At 37.2% G+C, this 20,716-nt stretch overlaps 1 protein-coding gene across 8 annotated transcripts in view; it reads right to left on the reverse strand.

Annotated features, from left to right (window-relative positions):
* The window catches only part of LOC146441403 (solute carrier family 12 member 7-like), a 64,754-nt gene that overhangs the window by 5,936 nt on the left and 38,102 nt on the right, over positions 1 to 20,716 (reverse strand). For 7 of the 8 annotated variants that reach the window (XM_085051621.1, XM_085051620.1, XM_085051627.1 and 4 more), the window contains exons 14-22: positions 20,056 to 20,154; positions 18,047 to 18,166; positions 16,282 to 16,386; positions 13,993 to 14,161; positions 11,617 to 11,812; positions 7,358 to 7,527; positions 7,076 to 7,207; positions 4,895 to 5,002; positions 1,290 to 1,406 (exon numbers count right to left, since the gene is read on the reverse strand). In XM_085051621.1, coding sequence (XP_084907747.1) covers positions 1,290 to 1,406; positions 4,895 to 5,002; positions 7,076 to 7,207; positions 7,358 to 7,527; positions 11,617 to 11,812; positions 13,993 to 14,161; positions 16,282 to 16,386; positions 18,047 to 18,166; positions 20,056 to 20,154 — 1,216 coding nt within the window. The remainder of the gene's footprint in view (positions 1 to 1,289; positions 1,407 to 4,894; positions 5,003 to 7,075; positions 7,208 to 7,357; positions 7,528 to 11,616; positions 11,813 to 13,992; positions 14,162 to 16,281; positions 16,387 to 18,046; positions 18,167 to 20,055; positions 20,155 to 20,716) is intronic. The other variant, XM_085051622.1, reaches the window with a different exon arrangement.

Here is a 20,716-nt window from a genome sequence, read left to right on the forward strand (position 1 = left end):
TGTTTAAGATATTTAACAGTTCTGAAAGCTAGTCAGAGACTTGTTAAACCATGCATTGAAGCTCCTATTCCATTTGGGAACCTCAATTATTCACATGTTAGCCATGGTCATGGTCCCTCCACATACCTGGTGATTAAAAATTTCACACAAATCAATAAAAAGCATGAATAAAACCCAAGCAGATGAGGATACTACTTTCATTCTTAGAAAAGCAATTCCTCTAGTGGTTCACAAACTGTAGTTGCAGGTGGTCTTAAATGCCTTTGAGCTTCCATATATTCCCTAAATTATTTCCTAGTCCCTATCCTTCAGGATTCCCAAATTCTAGAGTTCAGTTCTGAGGTTCATGTAAATATCTATTAGTTTGATGATCTTCCTGTGTTCACACATGACTAAATGATGAGTCAAGACCACAAATTAGAAGTTACTGTGAATACAGTTCTATCATGAGAATGAAAAAAATTAACAAATACATGCCAATATTGTAAATACCATGCACCAGTATCCGATGAACAAAATTTCAAAGAAACAACTGTAAGTTGAGCTCACTACAACTATGCTTCAATGGAAAAAAATTTGCCATTTTTAGAAAGACAGAGAGACCAAGAGAAATTCTGGACCTATAATACATGTTTATCAAAATGCAAAGACAACAAAAGCACATTTTTGTTAGTTCTATTTTGATACCAAATTCAATACATGAAACACAACAACAACATGTTTCTCTCATACTCCATGAAGAAAGGGAAATACAAAGGTATACAGAACTTCTACAAACTAGGCTATACATTTTAGATATGAGCAACTCTTCAAGTGCACACTAAACTCATTGATTACATCAGTCCATTTCTTTTCAATGTCACCATGCAGAATGCAGTAATGACGTATATGGGCTAATAATAGCTTGCAAATAAGCATGGAAATCTCCTTAGAAGACCTAGTATATCAATACGGTCTCTGAGAATCTTCAGTCCTTCAATAGAGGAATTATAAAGGAAGTTTGTGAAAGCATGAAATATGTTTATTCATGTGGCACCCTCCTTCTGGCTCTTAAGAAAACAGGCACTCTCAGAAATGTGTTTCTTTTACAGAAAGTAAGTGTGAGAAAGAGAATATAGTTCATGTCACAGAAGCATCATCTAGTGACTTCTAGGGCAAGATAATGAATTTGGAAAATTTAATTTAAAACTGCTGCATAACAATGAACGATTAAGTAGTAGTTCAGTTTGCAATAGTGGCACTTCAAGTGTTGCAATGGGAAAATACTAGTCAGCACTATATCCAACTACCTCTTCCTCTTGATAATCATTAGTCAGCAGTGCCTGAGCATCTTGGACAATGGACAATGGACTGGAGTAGCTTTTTCTTCTAATTGAGCCTCGAGACTCATCAGTGATGCTCTGAATCTGGGACAAAAATGTTACCAATGACAAAAAACAAAGTCTACAGAAAAAAAGCAGATATCATATTATTCTTCAATTAAATAGATGAGGTGTGGTATCAGCTTATCAGCTTATTTAAATGTTTAGTAGATATGAAGTCGCTTTACAGACATTTGTGAAAACATGAAGCCAATTGAGTACTTCAGTCTCTATGGGAAGCTCAAATATTGTTTGTGAGGGTCACATCTTTTCATATATGTCTATATTCAGGTGAATTTTTTTACTCAATTACAATCAAAAGTATGAAAAAAATTTAAGCATGTGAGGAAGCTACTTTCCAGCTCTAAAAATCTAATGATTCACAAACTGTAACTTTGCTCCTCACCTGCATGCCCACCAATTTCTAGCAATCTTAACAGTACAACCCAACAATTTGGTGGTGGAAGGATTACCTTCTCACAGGTCCCATTATCGCTGCCTGGCCCAAGAGTCCTTAGTGAGAATTAACCAGAGAAAGAAGCCAACAACCACCAAAAAGGGAAGCAAGGAAGTGAATGGGGCTCTACATCTTCTTTCTTCTTTGTAGCGCTATTGTCAAAGTCAAATAAATGTTTGCCAGTTACACCTAAGTTGCCTATCTCATGCTTTGCAGGCACATACCATATTTACACTCAAATAGAAGCAAATTGACCAAGTTTTTTTAAAAAGTAAACAAAAATCTGATGAGTCCTCCATCCCCAGTTCTACAAGAAAACCCAGAGGTAAGATCAAATCAGTTCTATTTTTAAAAAGTGACAGAAGAAGGGAGGGTGAGGGTGATTGCTCAGCTGTGGAGTTGCAGAGGAAGAGGGCCCCAAGATCCCATGAGAAACTGAAAAACTGGATGCCAAAAAGTATTGATCAGCACAGGATTTGAAGGAGATAAGCAGGCTTCCTTCTCTCCCCTGGGAAGAATAAGCAAGCTGTCAAACCGAACAAGATGTTTTTACAAAGAGGAATGGTGAAAGGTTGAAAAAACAACGAAAAGACAACTTTTCACTCTGAAAAGTATATATACTGTTTAGCTTTGTAATAAAGACAGAATTCATGTTGCATACAGCGAATGATTCTCAATCCATACACTACACTCATGGATAAAAGCATGCCTATGACCGAAACTGCAAAAGAATACGGCACAAAAACAAATTCTCCCCTTTGGGAAGGTCTGAACCTCATTTGAAGGCATACACACACAAAAGTGAAGTAAAAGTACCAATCTTGGTGGTAACAGGAAACCAAATTACATTCACCATTTAAAGCTAGAATACCAGGTCGTATTTGAATGTCTGGAGACAGATTACAAGAAAAAAAGCAGTGCTAATTTGAACTAGTGATACTAATAAAAGAAATATTTTGCAGCATTTTGTGAGCAAAATAATGAAAAGAATGGCCCAGCTCATTTAAGAAAAGATGACCACATTAAGAATGGGCCTGGCACACTGAGTGCATATGCTCAACCTGTAGCTCCAGAGGAAGTGAAGACATAAATAAACCACATTTTCTTATGAAAATACAAAATAACAAGGTAGGTTTAGATATCCTAATCAGAAACAACAGATAGATATAATTTTTGTCCTTGGATAAGGCATTAAGTACGAAAGGTTCTTTGAATTATCAAGGGTTTTGCTTCAGACCATGAAATAAATTCAATGGTATTTTGAATGTCTCAGATTTTACCCTGCCTCATAAGAAGGAAAAAACTGATGCTATAATGGTGACAATAAAGTTCAGATAAAAGTGAGTAATAAAGGAAGGAAATTATATGGTGGGAATAGAAAGAAATAAAAACTTCCAAGTATACAATACTCTGCAGTATAGTCCAGATTCCAACCAGCTCAGAACTGAGGAGAAATTCTTACATCTCCTCTGCAATTTATGTGCTATGGACTACAGAGCACTAGCTCCTAATATTCATATGGAAGTTAAATCTTTTGAAATCTACAAAAGATAAATCACTCAAACTCTACTGGAAGAATACTACTGTTCAATAAAGAACTAGTAAGACTAAGATGCACAGAAAAGCTTGGTTTTCTACTGAAAAGATGTTAGGCAGGCTCAAATTGAAAGAACCTTACCATGGCATGGATAAGAAATAGGATTTACAGCAACACATCACTGTAATAACAGCAAGCATCTTTAGGAACCTTTAAAAAATCCTGTGAGGTGGAAAAATGAATAGAAGAGGACAAATAAAAGGAAATAAACCCATAAAAAACCTGAACTGCTTGGACTTGAAGAATTAACATCAAAAAAGAAAAGCCACAAGAGAAAAAATCTAGAGCAATCTAGAGCTCATTTTACAAACGAGCAATTAAACACAGTAGAATTCTCTTATTCTCCATAGGATGGAAATAATTTTATGTAATGGCAAAGCCAGAACATTCACTGTCTTCTACATCACTAAAAAGTCTTGATAACAATGAAAGAGTTAACAGAACAGAAGAGGGGGTAGAAGCACAAGCCAAAAGGAAAGGACTTAAAAGTTACAAATATTCATAAAAATACAGTTGAATGAAGCTTGTCACTACAATATGCAAAATAGTAAGGGGAGCAGCAAACACAGCATTTCCATCTTGATATTACAGGACAATAGGTTTGTTGGCCTAATTTTGGCTCCAGAAAGAAATTAGTTGATTCATAAAACATTCAAAATACTGCAGAAACTAAAATACAGTCAGTGTGATTTGAACAAATTTGTATTATATTGTGTAATATGGCGTATTTGTAAATCGTATTAGGAGTGGCTGAGTGAGGTATGGTTTTCTAGCATGGAGAAGAGGAGGCTTAGGAAGGACTTTCTCAGTCTATTCAACTACCTGGAAGAGAGTTGTACTGAGGTGGGGGTCAGTCTCTTTTCCCCAGTAACAAGTGACAGGACAAGAGAAATGGACTTAAGTAGTACAAGAAGATGTTTAGATCGTACATCAGGAAAAATTTATTCATGGATACGGTTATCAAGCATTTGAATGGGCTGTCCAGGGAGGTGGCTGAGGTCCCTGGAGGTATTTGCACAGCATGTACACATGGCACTAAGGGACATGGTGAAGTGGTGGACTTGGCAGTGTTAGGTTAGAGGCTGGACTGGACTTAAAGGTCTTTTTAAACCTAAGTGATCCCATGATCCTAAGACCAAATCACAATCAAAGTTAATCAGCCCAGATGCATAATCATGAACCTTAGCTACTGACGTCAAGTTTGGAAAGGCTCTGAATATATTCCACACTGATGCTCAAATGTTTTGCTAATTAACACTTGCACTCAACAAGAACAGGAAAACACTTAAAATCTGTTTAAATTAAAAAAAATACTCCTTTCCCCACATTACTTTAACCTTGCAAGCAAAACTGGTTGTAGAGAAACAAAGAATGCAGTTATGAAAGTTTTTGACTAGTTAGAAACTAATTAGAAGCCACAGCCAAAAGATAGTATTTTCAGATTTTTCACAGAACATCTTGTCAAGCCAAAGTTCCTACCTCCCTTTCCCTTTCATTCTTTGATAGCTGCATCTGTTTTAGCATCTGAGATCGCTGTTCCATCATAAGTGTCTTCTCATATGTGAATGCAGAAATATCATTTTCAAACTGCAAAAGAAATTTGCATCAGAAACACCAGAAGAAAAGTTCTACTTAGAAGAATAACATTTAGACAGTGTATCTATCATACCTGTACTGCGCGTATTCATGCCATTAGGGCAATCCTAAGCATATAATTGATCAATCACTTCTGTCCTCATTCTCAAAATTTAATCTTCAACCAGCAATTTCATATAGTGAACTATCTTACTGTAACCATATTTTTCTGGTTTTATCTAAATTTTAGGTACTAGGAACAGACTTTCCACTGTTCTGTTCCAACTAGGCTACAGAAGTGAGTTGAAAACACTTACTTAAACTGAGTCTGCACTGCTGCCACCATGTGTGTACACTTACTTACTTAAAAATTATCCAGAGGCAGAAATAACACATTATCCTTTCATCCGTGAGAAATGTTCGCAAACAGAAAACATTAGGAAGAAATTTTGGTATATATTCTGACATTGGCTCAAAACTAAAATACAACAAAAAAATCTATAGCAGTAACCTGTCTTGTCATTGACTTGTATTGTATCTCTTATCCTCTGGAAGATTCTCAGAATTAAATATTACCCACCGAAGACAAGAATAAATTGTATTTCTGTAGTGGTTTAACCCCAGCCAGCAACCAAGGCCCATGCAGACTCTCACTCACGTCCCCACAAGTGGATTTGGGAGAGAATGAGAAGGATAAAAGCAAGAGAACTCATAGTTTGAGATAAAGACAGTTTAATAGGAAAAGCAAAAACTGCACACAGAAGCAAAGCAAACTAAGGAATTAATTCACTACTTCCCATGGGCAGGGCTCCATCATGCATAATAGTTACTTGGAAAGACAAATGGCATCACTCCAAACATTCTCCCTTTCTTCCCTCTTTTCCCCATCTTATACACTGAGCATGATGTCATATGGTCTGGAATATTCCTTGGGTCAGCTTGGGTCACCTGTCCCAGCTGTGTCTACTCTCAACCTCCCCAGACATCCTTGCCAGTGTAGCAGTGTGAAAAGCAGAAAAGATCTTGGCTCTCTAAACCCTGCTGAACAATAACAAAAGCATCTCTACATTATCAACCCTGTGTTCAGCACAAATCCAAAACACAGCCCCATACCTGCCGCTGTGAAGAAAATTAACTCAACCCCAGCAGAAGCCAGCACAACTTTCTATACTGTCTTTTGGTCAAAACCCAACTAAGGCTGAGACTTTTTACGGCACTCTGTTTGTGCACAACTGCACATGTCACAGCATTTTAGACTTTCATATTTAGTACTCCAAGCAAAGAATAGTAATTTTTTCATAATTAAAACAAGTCATAAAATTGTTTTATGATTGATTAGCATGATAAATCCTTTTAATAAGTTCTGATTATTCTAGAAACTAGTGGGTTTTTTTCCCCATGAGTCTTACTTTGGACATTATGCTAGTCACCTTTTAGTGCTAGAAATTAAGTCCTTTGTTGCCAAAAAAAGTGGGCCTAGACAGAGTACAGCTTTAATCCTTTCTCTTAAACAGTTTATGACCCATATTTAAAAAGGAAAGAAGATACAAAATTAATTTTGTCACTACCTTGATTAGTGAAACTTTAACTATACTTTCTTGCTGTTCAGTGCTGGCTAAGGCTGGCAATGCCAAAAACAACTGACAAAATCTCATTTGGGCCTAGGGAGTCCTTATTCTAGAGAGGTATTCTTACAGCAGTTGGAGACATGGACAAGTTCATCCTGTCTCATACCATGTCACAGCTTATTAGATTAAGCACATTCAGCCTTCCATTTTACTGCTTGCTAAAAATTCAAGCTTTTTCCTTCCTGAATGAACCATCTCTATGGACTAGTCTTCATAAATGAAGTAAATATTAGCACATCAAACATCTCAAACTTTACTTGACAAACCCATTGAATTCACCACCACATACACTATCGTTGTGACATGGTAAGATAATGATGGTTAACTTCTTGTTCTTTGTGGGACTGCAATCTTTCAATTTCTATGTTTGGGCTAATGTCTCTTCTTTCGAAAAAAGCTAGATCTGTTTTCCCAAGTTTAGTCCCAGTTGCACTTTAAAATATATGTAGTAACAAACCATTTCAACAACTTCCACTTGAGCATTCAGTCTAAGATGGTACAAGAACATCTGAAGATCTTTCTTCATTTGAATGCTATTATCATCCATTTGAGCGACGGTGAAGATACGCATTTTACATTTTCTCCAAACCTACCAAAAAGATACATTATAACAATTTGTAACACTGTGATTGCTATTACAATGCATACTGTTAACAAGGTGAAGGAGTATGTAATTAGATGCGCTTAGAACCACTCAGTGCTAGAAAATTATATCCCAGTCATTTTCTGCTGTCCTTGCCTTGTGCTGTCGAAGGAGAAAAGGCAGCAACATCAGCATACCACCATCATGAACAATCCACCACACATCTATATTTCCTTCAGCAAAACGTTCTTGATTTGTTGGAAATAGGTCAATGTTTTTAGCCACCAAAAGTGCTTGCTGAGCTGCAGTTGTTTCTCGTACAGTATCTGTGAAGGAAAACAAGACATTTAACCAAGAACTCCTAGTTTTCATTCACAGATTTTCCTTTTGTTTTAAATTCAAAAGTTTAAACCCTCCCAGATTCTTCTGAGGCAAAAGAAAAGTATCCTAGGTGTCTTCACAAAAGAGGAATATCCTGGTGTCTTGATTCCAGACAGGACAAGGTTAATTGCTGCAGTAGCTAGGAAGGGTGTGGCTAGGACCCGGAAGTTATTCTACAACACTTCATGCCATTGCCAGAGGCAGGGGAGAGTTTATTCTGAAGAGCAGGGGCTCCTTCTTGTCGAATAAGAATGGTGCCAGTTCTGAGCTGGAGGGAGTGGCTGGGTGGCACCAGTTCCAAGGCTGAGAGAGCAGCTGGATTGGCATGGTTTTGATCAGATGGAGTTCCATGGTGAGCATTTTTGCATTTGAATCAGTCTTACTTTTGTACACCTTTTGTTATTAACATTGTTGCTGTTTCCAGTAAATTGTTCTTAGCCTGTGATCTTTACCTTTTGTGCCTCCAGTTCTCCACAGGGGAAGAGAGAAAGCAACCAAGCAGCAGCATGGTTTGGAGTGTGTCCGTGGGAACACTAAATCGGGGAGTACTATTCCTAAACCACAACAGTATTTGGTGTCTGAGGTGAGGCACAGTGGCTTGAGATAACAACAGACTGACCAGAGGTGGGTTGGAAACAAATTTGATATAGGCATTTGTTGCTTTAGGTATGGAAAACACTGGTCACAATGTTGCTTTAGACTGTTCATGTGGGAGTGGTACCTAATCATATATATGTTCCTGTATGTGCTCCTCATGAAATTTTTCAGAGTAGGGAGAGGGATCAGGATTTCTTTGTTGATGTATGTGGGATGTCAGTTTATGACATGATAACATCAAGGGCAATGACAGTCATTTGGAATCTGTATGGAGTGCTCTCCTACTCTTACCTTGGGCACCACTTTTGTGAGTTTATTAATAATTGTACACACTCTGGGGCTGGGAACAGGGGATGAATTTTCCCCAGCTTTTCACCCCCTTTTCCTGGCCTTTTTCACTCCCTTCAGCCTGCTACATTTTGAGAATTCAGAATTGCATTTGGATGTTAAGGAAATCATATTCTTGGTGCTAAGACTGCCAGGTCTCCTCAATACCATATTTAGAGTGAAGGAGGTTTCTAGGGAGGTTATTCAGAGATCTGCCCCAACAGTGTATAGTAATGAGTGACATGGAAGGTGGGAGAAAATGGGCCAAATTTTGAAGGATTATTCTGCTCCAATGGTTTGGAACTTCACCCCTAAACAACTACAGGACCCTGGTAAAGTGACAAAATACTTGAAAGAAAAATGCTGTAGCAATTCCAGGGAGGTGGGAAGTTTTGCAACATGCTGGGCCCTAGCTACTACTTACTGGACATTCCTCAATAGTAGACAGCAGTCTCAGGGGGAAGAGGAGGAAAGCAGACCTACAGGCCCTGTGAAACTGCAGCTGAACCAGAGGAACAACTTGTGCCAATAGCAGTGGCACCTACATAGGAAAAGAAATCCAAGACAAAATCAGTTAACTTAGTGAGAGATGAAGAGGAAGCAGGGCCCCTCACAGCAGGAGGAACAGGCAGGGCCAAAGATAACCACCCAATCCCTATCCCCAGGTGAGCTGTGAGATATGCAAAAAAAATTTCAGCCACCAGTGTGGTGAGCCCCTAGTGACTTAGCTGCTCTGGTGCTGATATTGCTGCCCATGATACAAAAGTAGATGGTAGTGAAGCCAAGCAACTGGGATCCCTGTCTTGGGATGCAAACATTGGCAAGGGGTTTGGGAAGAAGACAGAAACCCTCAGCCTCTGGAGGCAATTCCTGTCAAGAATGAAGGAAAGGTATTTTCTCAAGGATGATCTAGTAGTGCACCCAAGCAGATGGAGCACCATGGAGAAACGTATCCAGTATCTGAGAGAATTTAGCTGTGCTGAAGGCAATCTATAGGGATTCAAATAACAAGCAAACCCCTGTAGATCCAGACGAGGTCCATTGTACACAATCCACATGGCAAAAATTTGTACAGAGTGTGCCATCATTGCATGCCAACTCATTGATATTGATGTCGCTGAAAGGAGAACAGAGCTTCAGGCAAGCTGAAGGATACAAACGAATCAGGGATACAAAGTATCTGAGGCCTGTTATACCCCTACTGAAAAAAGGATACTGTTGTTGTAATTGGATACTATAAAGGGGTTGAAGCTTCTTCAGAATTGATCGGCACCGAAGCACAGCTTCTCCTGGCGCCCTGACTGCCAGTGCTGGGCTGGATGTTTAAACAGAAAATCCCTTCCATGCATCATGCCACTGATGCTATGTGGAGTAAGTAGGTCATGCCGATCACACAGCGAACTTAAACAGCAAACCTCGATCACCCAGGGATCTTGGAAGCATCACAAAGTAGCCCAAAGGTGAAAATTTCATACTAACATCAAAGGAGGAAAAGGTGACACATGCTGAGGGGGCCCCACCATATAATCAGCCACATGAAAAGTGTTAGGCACTCTTTACAGATAGTCCCTGTCATAGTGTAAGTATACATGGAAAATGGAAAGCTGCTGTATGGAGTCCTATGTGGTGAGTTGCAGAAGCTATTGAGGGACAACATGGATCAAATCAGGTTGCAGATCTGAAAGCCATCCAGTTGGCTTTAAGTATTGTTGAAGAAAGAAATGGCCAGCACTAGCTGAACAGTGAGTCATGGATGGTAGCAAATGCTCTGTGGGGGTGTTTGGAAATATGGAAAAAGACCTATTGGCAGCACAGAGGTAAAAACCACCTGGGCTGCTAAATTGTGTCAAGACATCATTGCCTGGGTAGAGAAGCTGGCTGTAAAAGCATGCCATATGGATGCACACACATCCGAAAGTCTAGCTATTGAAGAACATCGCAACAACAGACAAGTGCATCGGGCTGCCAAGAATGAAGTCTCTCAGGTAGATCTGTACTGGCAACATAGGCTGAATTATTTCTGGCTCAGTGGGCCCATGATATCTTAGGTCATCAGGGAAGAGATGCAACATACTGATGGGCTTGTGATTGAGAAGTGGACTAGACCATGGACAATAAGTATGGACTACTCCAGATGCACCAATCTCCTGATGCAGCTTGCAACCAACTCTCCTACCCTGGAAGGCACCTAGAACAAACAGAACCCACAGTCATGGACTAAGTGAACTCAAGAGACATCCTGGAGGAATGGATATTGGCTGTGGAAATGATACTTGTACTTGTGTGTGTGTATATATATATATATATTAGTTTGAAGGTGTAGGATCTGGGCATGATATAAGTCGTATAGAGTAAGGGATGCATAATGTATTGGTTCCAACCAGGACAGGGTTAATTTTTGCAACAGCCAGGAAGGGGCATGGCTAGGACCCAGAGGTTATTCTATAGCGCCTCAGATGGTCATATAGCACCAGGGGGCAGGGGAAAGGAGTCTCTTCCGAGGAGAAGGGGTTCCTTCTGGTTGAATAATTATGGTGTCAGTTCCAAGCCAGAAGGAATTAACCGTGTGGCGCCAGTTAAAAGCCAGAGGGAGTGGTTGGGGTGGTATGGCTGCAGTTGGGTCAAGATCCATAGTGGACATTTTTGCACGCGAATCACTCTCTCTTGTATACTTTTTGTTAATAAGATTGTTGCTCTTACTGTTAATTTTCTTGTCTCATTGCTGTTTCTAGTAAAGTGTTCTCATATCAACCAGTGATCTTTACCTTTTATACCTCCAATTTTTCCCTCCAACCAAGCCCAAGGGGGATCAGGAGGAGGAAGTCAGGCAAGCAAGCAGCAGCCTGGTTTGCAAAGTCTCAGTGGGAGCACTAAATTGCTGAGTAGCATTCCTAAACCGTAACACTGATTTTAGTGACTAGCCTACTTAAAAGAAGAAAAGGCAAAGCAGCCATGGTTGCAGAGGGCTGAGAAAACCCATTCCAGATGAAATCAGACATGGAGAAATATTCAATTTCCAGATGTTCAGTAGCACATTTCCTCTACACAGCAAATACATCAGTTACGCGGTTGAATCGCAAATGCAAATGAAAAAGTCAATAAACACATACCAACAAAATTTTTCCATGAGAAATGGTTTTCTGTCTGCTTCCATGACTGTGGCCATGCCATCAGGACTGTGTTGTGCTTCATCCCTCCTAAACCAGCTGACTGAATCAAATAGGATATTCCATCTCTGTAGTTAGGAGACACCACAATCTGGCAAAATCCTTTAGTCTTTTCTACTCCCATTAAGGTCTTAACATTCTGCAACAGGAAAATTACACATAGTGAAATACAAATCATCAACACTGATAATTAACACCAGAAGGAGTAACAGCACTAAATGACAGCAAAACTTTATCAACAATGTATAAACAACATGAAGAAATCACTAATTCCAAAAGAGTGAACACGATTTCATGAAAACTAGAGTCCAAATTGCTACCACCCCAAAAGACACCACACACAGTTTTTTCATTATTTTAATTATTCAGTCTTTTATTCCCAAAGAAAATTGAACAAGACATGAGTAAACATAGATAAAGATAAGTAAAGTAACACTGCTTCAGGTAAAGTCAAATCCACTGACTGATAAAGCAACATATGGTTGGAATGATCAGTCCTTTCTTTTGGGATTAGAAGGGTTTGGAAGGGTGATGCCAAGCACTTAAGAAAAGGCTGCAAAGTTCCTTAAACAGCCTTAAACCTTTGAGATTAAAGGTTCCTTAAACCTTTGACATTAAGAGGCTGATTGTTTATCAGATTCCAACATGGAAAAACAGATATGGAGGAAACAATTGGAAGCACGTTCCAAATAAAGACAAGATAAACAGATCAAATTAAATATTCCACATCCCTTTAATTTCAACATGGCTCTCCTCCATTTAAACACTGACAAACATGAAGATACATAACCAGGTATTTTAAAAGAAGCATTGGAAACAGTATCAAGCTTGATTAGGAAACATGAGCTTTGGCATTTATTATTTTCTGATTAAATAACTCTAAACACCCCCCATCATTATCAATGACTAGTGTGTGAGATCAACACGTTTCAGAAGGAACAGCTAATACATCAATAATTTGAATTTTACAAAAACCAAAATTTCTGCCAAAAATCATCAGGAATGGATTTGATCACAGAGTGCCTGGCACTGCCTCAGTGTGGCTTCATATCAGAAACTCCATTTCATAGAGAAAAAGAGTCTTCAGAGAATTTGCTAGCAAAGCTAAGGGGTATGTCTCTGCAAATAATATCTCTGAGGGTTTATCAGTTGAAACAGATGCTTTTTTTTTTTTTTAAGACAGACAGAAAAATTCTTGATTTCCTACAGGTCTCCTAGAAACACTTTGTAGTTTAAATTTTCCAGAACCAATGAGGCCTCCAGATGTCCAAACTTTTACAATGTATCTTCATTTCCATTTTAAAAGCAATGGTTTCCTGAATCTTAACACCAGGTCTGACTTTCTAGAGAACCCATGGATTACGCCTACCTTAAACTCATTCACTTTCCATCTCTCAGAAAAATAGCTAAGTTAAGCCGTTTACAGATAACATTTCAAATCCTCGCAGGTAAACAGTTTCTGTTTAAAGGGTTTCTCTGTTTTATTTCATAGACCTGATTTTGTATTCTCCATCTTGTTTTCTACTCACACAGGTTGATAGTAACAGCTTAGTAACAACCACTTTAACAATATAACATTGCTAGACTTTTCAACTTGTTTTCAAGTTGATTGCTCTTAGAGCCTTCTCATGTGATACCAAGTAGGTCATCTGTCTTTATACTTTGAAAGTACAAGAAACATTGAAAATAAATTCACCTGTTGTTTGTAAGCACAGTTGGATGTCATTTTAAATTACATGACAATTTACTATTTTTTCCTACCCATTCTACTTTCCCTGGAGATATGGGGTAAATAGAAAAATTAAGGAAGTAAAGGATCTCAAGAAGGATCCTGTTCACAGTTTTCCAGCAAAGACTGCTCCTAATCCTAATTCTCCTATGTATTTCTAGAAGAATGTAGAAAATCACATCAAGAGGATAATATTATGCCAAACAGTTGCATTTGTTAGTTAAATGTTAATTTTTTTGTTAAATATATATGCTGTTTTCTTTATAAGGTAATTTATTAAAGCTTGTGGGGTTTTTTTGTTTTTTTAATTACATAATTTGGTTGTAAGCTCAGGGCTCTCAATATTAAAGAAAAAGCTAGGAAGTATCAGTATTGTCTCATCCTATTGGAAAATTTTATAAAACATTTTGCTACGTACATCAACCCATTCTTTTTTTACAATCATTGATTGCACTGATAGTAAAAATGGATACTTTATTCAACATTTTACAACAGTCTGTTCTAATTCAACATATGAATTATCGAGATTCAGATTCAACATTAAATTACTAATGTAAATTACAAATATTTGCAAGCTGTCTTTTACATACCTCTTCAGCTTTCTGAGTTTCTGTACATTTATCTAAGTAGATTCCCTGAAGCACAGAACCCACAATAGTCAGTCCTTTACCAGCCTTCAACTGAGAGGTAAAGGAAAGCAATCTAGGGTGTTTCACTAACTGCTCATTATCCAAGTTTAACAAGACCAAAAGCTGAGGTCTGCCAAACAAAGGAAAAAAAAGTTAAGTGCACATACACATTCATAAGGAAGAACTAGAAAATCAAAATTAATAATTAATAAAATGCAGTTTAAGTGCTTAATTCAATGGAAAACTGTCGACCACTAAGTATGTAAACGATAATTTGCAATAGCAACAACAGTTCAGGTACAGAATAACTGTGTAAATCATCATAATGTCATTCTGAAAAGATCCCTTAAAGAACAGTTTTACCTAGAAAATGATAAAATCACAGTTACCATCCTTCCAATGTCATCTGGTGCAATCTGCCGCTTGAAATGACTAAACACTGAATGCACACCCCATTGTTTACTGCTGCATTCAGCTGGATTTGGAAAACCTCTAGAAACAGGCATATTACTTCTGGGTAACCTCTTCAATACTAAATTATTTTGTCATGTTACCTCATTCTCCTACCCTAATCTGCTCTAAAGAGTTTGACTCCATCTTCTCAGTAACCTTGTTTTAGGTTTTGCATGTTTTTAAGTTAGTTACAACAGCTTTTAGGCTCCTCTTCAGCCTCCTCCAAGCTGAATAAGCATAGTCCCCTCAGACTTTCCCCACAGTAGATATGCTCCTGTGCTCCAACCATCATCTGTGGTCATATCTACTTGAGTTTATTCTGTTGTTCCTACATCAGGGCACCTAAACATGGAAGAAATATTCTAAATTCATTCAAATGAGTGCTAAACAAAAAGAAATATTTTCCAGTATATTTACTTCTCAATATACTATCCATCCTCCTGTCAATACTGTCCAGCATGTCATTGCGACTGCTGGGATTACTATCTGCTGGAAAACACAGGTCCTTTTCACCGGAACAGCTTCCCAGTCTTGTATCACTGCTCTGAGTATGCCTGTGCCAGTTACTGAACCTGCAATTCACCTTCTGGATTTTCATGATGTTCTTAATATCAGGTAGATTCCTCTACCTGTGAAGGTCCATCCAAAAGTATAGTCAACCCCTTAATCATACCGGTAAGTACCCCGAGTTCAGTTTCAACTGCATACTAGATAAGGACGCATTCTATTTCCTTTAATCAATACTCAATCTACTTACTTTTCCCAAAACAACATTTTATACTTTTCCTGTCCTTGTTATAAATTCAAAAGATTGATGAAGAGTTGGATCATACTACCTCAAAACTAGCACAGTTTAAGATATAACAATATGGTTCAGTTCTAGCAATTCCATTGACACAACAGAAAGATCTCTTTTGGAACTGAAGAAGTCAAATATTTAACAAGATAGTCAACACTACATTACATTGGTGTCTGTGAGATGCCAAGTTCATTAGTCCCAGGACAAACAGTAAAATAATGCCATTATACTGAAGGGCAAAAGAACATTGCATGCACACACACCCTAGGACAAAATCACTGAGCAGTGACTAGAACTAAAGTATCACATTATGTTCAGCAGAAGTCACAATGTGCAAATGTCCTTGGTTTTTAAATGTTAAGTAACTTTTTACGTTGGCTTTGAGGAAAATTGAGTTTGACAAGTAAAAAAAAATTGCAAAAATAGTAGTGGACATCTAACTTCATTGCAGTAAAATGCAAGAGTTTGTTTTAATGGTATCAAAGCAATTGAGAAACTGCTAACTGAATGAAGCTACATAAAAAATGATGCCACAAAAATGAGTTTAAACAAATAAAGGGTCCCCTGTAGATTTATACAATATATTTCAGAGGGAACATATACAGAAGCAAAACCAAAAAAATATTGCTTATGGAATTGCAGTGTTTCTTCTGTAGATATAGTGAGACTCAAGGATAACTGTTTCTTTGAAACCGGGAAGTCTATAAATAACCAAACATTATAATTCTTCTGCATTTTTGAAAACCATGTCAACACCAAACGGATTTAAGTTCAAGTTAGTTTGCCCATACTTCCTGAAACCTTGATTAGATGCTGACCACAAGTCACATTCCATTCCAGTAAAACAGAAGTATTGCAATGACATCATTGCTATGCCCAAATTAAAACATTATTTTTAATGGTGAATTTCACTTTGCCTTCACTGCTTTACCAGCAGTATTCCCAATATATTTACATATTTCAAGAATTATGTGACCTTGAAAAACATAGGACTCTACCTCCAGTTCTTGGTGTGAGGAGGACCATCTTCAACACGAAGCAAAGCATAGCGAGCTGCATTCAGAGACAGTCCTCTGATTCCATCGCCCCACTCTTTTTCTGCTCTTCAGGGTATAGAAGAGATTCAATGAACATTTATTTATACAAATCAAGTACTTTTTCTCATGTGGGATAATGGATGTAAAAAATGATTACTTTTTTTTTGCATGAATGCATGAAAAAACCTTGTCTTGCAGGTTTAAATCAAGATTGAAGACTAACAAAGGTGAAGTAGTTTCAGGTCCATTCAAGGTAATTTTTTCTGTATTTATTAATATTTGGTATGGTTTAGTTTATTCATACTCCAAAAGCATTTTTGCAATGGTGAGAGCTACTTAAGTTGCTTTTTAGCACTAGAATGAATAAGCAAAGGATACTTAAAGGGAATTGTTTTAAAGCAGCAAAATTAATAAGTGAAACTTGACTTCACATGGATTAGTATAATCTATCTTTTCCTCAGCACCACCACTATAGCCTTCTCCACTTTCTTTCCTTCCCAGCTTCTCTCCCAGAAAGGCTAAAGCTCCATCTATTCTCCTGACCATTCTCAATCTCCCCTACATTTTCCAATCCTTTTAATTCCAATGTTAGAGTATTGGTGATTGAAAGTGGTCAGGAGAATGGAATCTACAGTGGCAATGGGTCCATCTTCTTTGCCCACCCTCCCTCCCTCTGATTTTCACTCATGAATTCTCTCTGAACTTTGCCACCTCTAGCAAAGCATCTCCTTCAACAAGGTGGATGTCCTGGTATGTGCCAACATTTGTAGAACCTATATACAAACTTGGAATTATGCATAATTTTGTGTATGTTCCTATATACATACACACAAGCAGAACTGTTACCATCTGATCAGACTTCCTCACTGCAATTGGGAAATTAATTTCCTTATCATTAGCCCAGTAACTACAGATGTTACCATCCAGGAGGACATCCAGTATGGAAATGGAGATACTAAAGATGGAGAACCCAGAGGGTGCAGCAGTTTATACCAGCTGATCTGCTTAAGAGCTGTGCTTAATCACTCATCAAAACAAGTGGCCTAGCTTCAATTTCCTGCTCCAAGATCTTAGTAATTTCTTTCAGCATAAGCTATCCTTCCTTAGAAAGGGATAGCATGCACATTTACTGATCCTAATTACCTGTAGTGTTTGTGTATGTTGTTAAGTTGGGATTTTTTTGGTGTTGATTGCTGTTTTATTTTGGATTTTTTTAATGAACATAGCATGCTCTTTAAGACTCATACTTGCTCAGCATTTCCTACAGGTATGGCTATCTTTTGACAAACTCGTACAGTGCAAAGTATGTTGCAATGTGAAGATTAATTCTAGAAAATATTCAAGTCCACACACAAAAAAAAGTAGAGTTTGAGCTTCTGCACAAGGTAATAATAATTTCCTTCTGTAATAGCTGCTGCTTGATATTGAGACGTAATGTTCCTGAAGTACCAAAAGTTTACACCATCATCTCTGCTCAAATGAAAGTCTGTTTCCCAGACTTATTGGCTCTAATTTCTATCAGTTCTGGCTGTTGAAAAATTTGGAACAGAGCTTCCAGAGAAATTCAGATCTGAAAACTTACAACCCTTAATAGAGATAGGATCTTACCTTGTTTCAAACAATACTCTGAACTTTCTTACTTCACCTGTATCTATTTTATACAAAAGAGCCTTTTGCTGAATGTTAAAGATATTAAATATAGAATAAATAAGATATATGGTCTTACCCTCTATATTCTATGTATTTGTATATACATCCTGCGATTAGCATGGCAATCAAAGCATAGTACCAAGAGCAAATGAACATCAAGGCAAGACATAAACTCATCCCCAGGAATGAAAGAGTCCTAAAAGAAACCATTTTTTTCCATTTTTTTAAATAGGCATGCAAATGTTCTACAAAGTTCATTTCTTATTTAACTTCCAGAGAGGCCTTTCTTCTTCAAAGGCCATTTTTTACCTACTATAAATGCAAAAATACATTGTCCCAATTTCAGCTTATAAGAAAAAATTGCATTTTGACCGTTTCTGTGATATAAATAACACATCTAAATTAGATATAACAATAGATTTGCTATATTTGTCAGTTTTGAAACTTTATCAGGACCCCCAAGTAAGGTCAGTTTCAAAACACATTATCACTTATTACTGTTGATTTGAATTGAAGCTAAAAAAAATTCAAACAGTAATAACTTTTTTACTTTCAGCAATAATAGTTCATTAGTTTAAATTCAATTTGACTCATCAGTTCTATTCTTCACTTCTATTGGGGTCTGTCTCTTAGGCAATAAGACAATAGAATACAGGAGGCAATCTTCTAAAGGCTACAAAGAAAGAATGATTGTAAGTTGAAAAAATTACAGAAGCATTTCCAGACTAAAGTTTACATGCCTAGTTTGCCCACCCTTATTATCAAATATAGATGTAAATAATCTCAAAATGGACAGTTTTGTGTATACTTTTAGTCACATACAACCTCCCACCTTCATTTTCAGCCAATTTCCAAACTAGAGCTAGCTTTGACTATATTGACAGAATGTCCATAAACCCAATTTTGGTTTGGTACCTTTAGTTTGCTTCTTTAGTACATTGAGTCCAATTTTAAACTAAGGAAATGCTTTCTACCAGTTCTGAGGACATCAATCTTGTAGTTTGTCTAAAAGAACAACACCTGCTCTTTTATGCCTGAATTAATCTAAGACTCTACTTTTGCTCAAAAAATAAAATGCCATCCCAATTCCAGGTGAACATTCCAACACCTGCTTGGTCTAGAAGTAGTCACACAGTGAATCAGCTGCCACACTGATGTCTCTGAGAAATACACAAAAAGGAATATGACTACTGAGCAGATTTACAAGTTTTTTCAAAGCTAAAACTGCAACGTTTCATTTTCTCTCAACTCTTTAAAAGGAAAAATCACAAGCAACTCTTACATCATAGGATCAGGCCAGCTTATCTACTAAAGCTTTAGTATTTAAGGTTATTTCAGCAGTAAAATTTCTCAACAGAATTACTTTTAATTAAAGTATGTATTTTTAACATACAGTTTAAAAAAAACAAGAAGTTTCCCAATCTTAGTTTGAAATGTTTAAACTCTTAAAAAAACTTTATAAAACTTAAAAACTTTTAGAAGACTTTTAAACTTTAAAACTCTTTAAACCCATTAAAAAAGACTAAACAAAAAACCCCCACATTTTCATGTTTCATGTTATTGACCTTTACTCACTTTTTAAAGGGTTGACTTCAGTTATCACATGCAATGTCCAAAGCATATTTTAAAACAAGTCATCACATCATCAATGAGCCAACGGATGTATATTGAATGAGATTTTTTTCTGTACAAGTTTTGAGTTTGTGTATTTTTTGCATAACCAAAATGAAAATCGTCCCAACTTTCCTGAACACTTTTACCAGTTCTCAAGTATACAGACAAGGCAGATTGTATGGTTGTTCATCCTCATTTTCATCCTCACAGAAGATCTATTGACTTATAAGCAGGGTAAAATATCCTCCTGTAACCCCTTCCCAAACCATCTACATTGCTTACATGTTTTCTTGATCACTGTTATTACTATAGCGCTATTCCAAACACATAAAAACAAATGTTCTTACTCAGTGCATGAATCATAACTCGTTTAAGACAGAAGTGAGATGTTGTTTTATTATTGCAATAAAATCAACAATTTAGGGTTGTATAGTTAGTTTTAACTCTTCTGAATTAAGAAATATTCCCTACCAGTGGTAATACTTGAAACGAGGTCTCCAGTTGGGAGTTCGCAAAAGCGTCTGAACTGCACAAGCCAGATTTACAAACATATAGCACATAAGGAAAAACCTGTTAAGAAAACAAGATCATTTGCTAGTAAGAAATGCACTAGACAGATGTGCATTAAAATAGAAAACACAATCCAAAAAAGGGAAGGAAGGTATCCATTTTCCTGTACCCTGTGTTCACAGTGGCCAAGAGAACACAAGACATACATTAAGATTACTTATAGAATATTAGGCCTCAAAATATGGTGTTAGGATAATATAGACATATATCTCGGCCTCAAACATATTTTGGAGACAAATGTGGCAAATAACTGACAATCATGGTGTATCATTTTTAGCTGGGACAGAGTTAATTTTCTTCTCTTCCTGTAGTAGCTCATTTGGTATCATATTCTGGACGAAGTCACTAAAATAAAATTCAATTCATATCCCAAAATATTGAATTGTTTTGTCAGTCTCTGTTAGATGCACTTGACTTAAACAAGCAGTACTTGTTATTTTTAAATCTAAGTTTTTTTAAAAGTTGAGCATATTTTTATTAGCATTCAAGACCTCTGTCATGGGAAAACTTTTCTGTGCCTAGAAATTAGTTCAGCCAAAACATTTTGTTGTTTCATACAATC

This window comes from Lichenostomus cassidix, chromosome 2, assembly GCF_008360975.1.
Source record: "Lichenostomus cassidix isolate B80296 chromosome 2, HeHo_3.0, whole genome shotgun sequence".
Lineage (NCBI taxonomy): Eukaryota > Metazoa > Chordata > Aves > Passeriformes > Meliphagidae > Lichenostomus > Lichenostomus cassidix.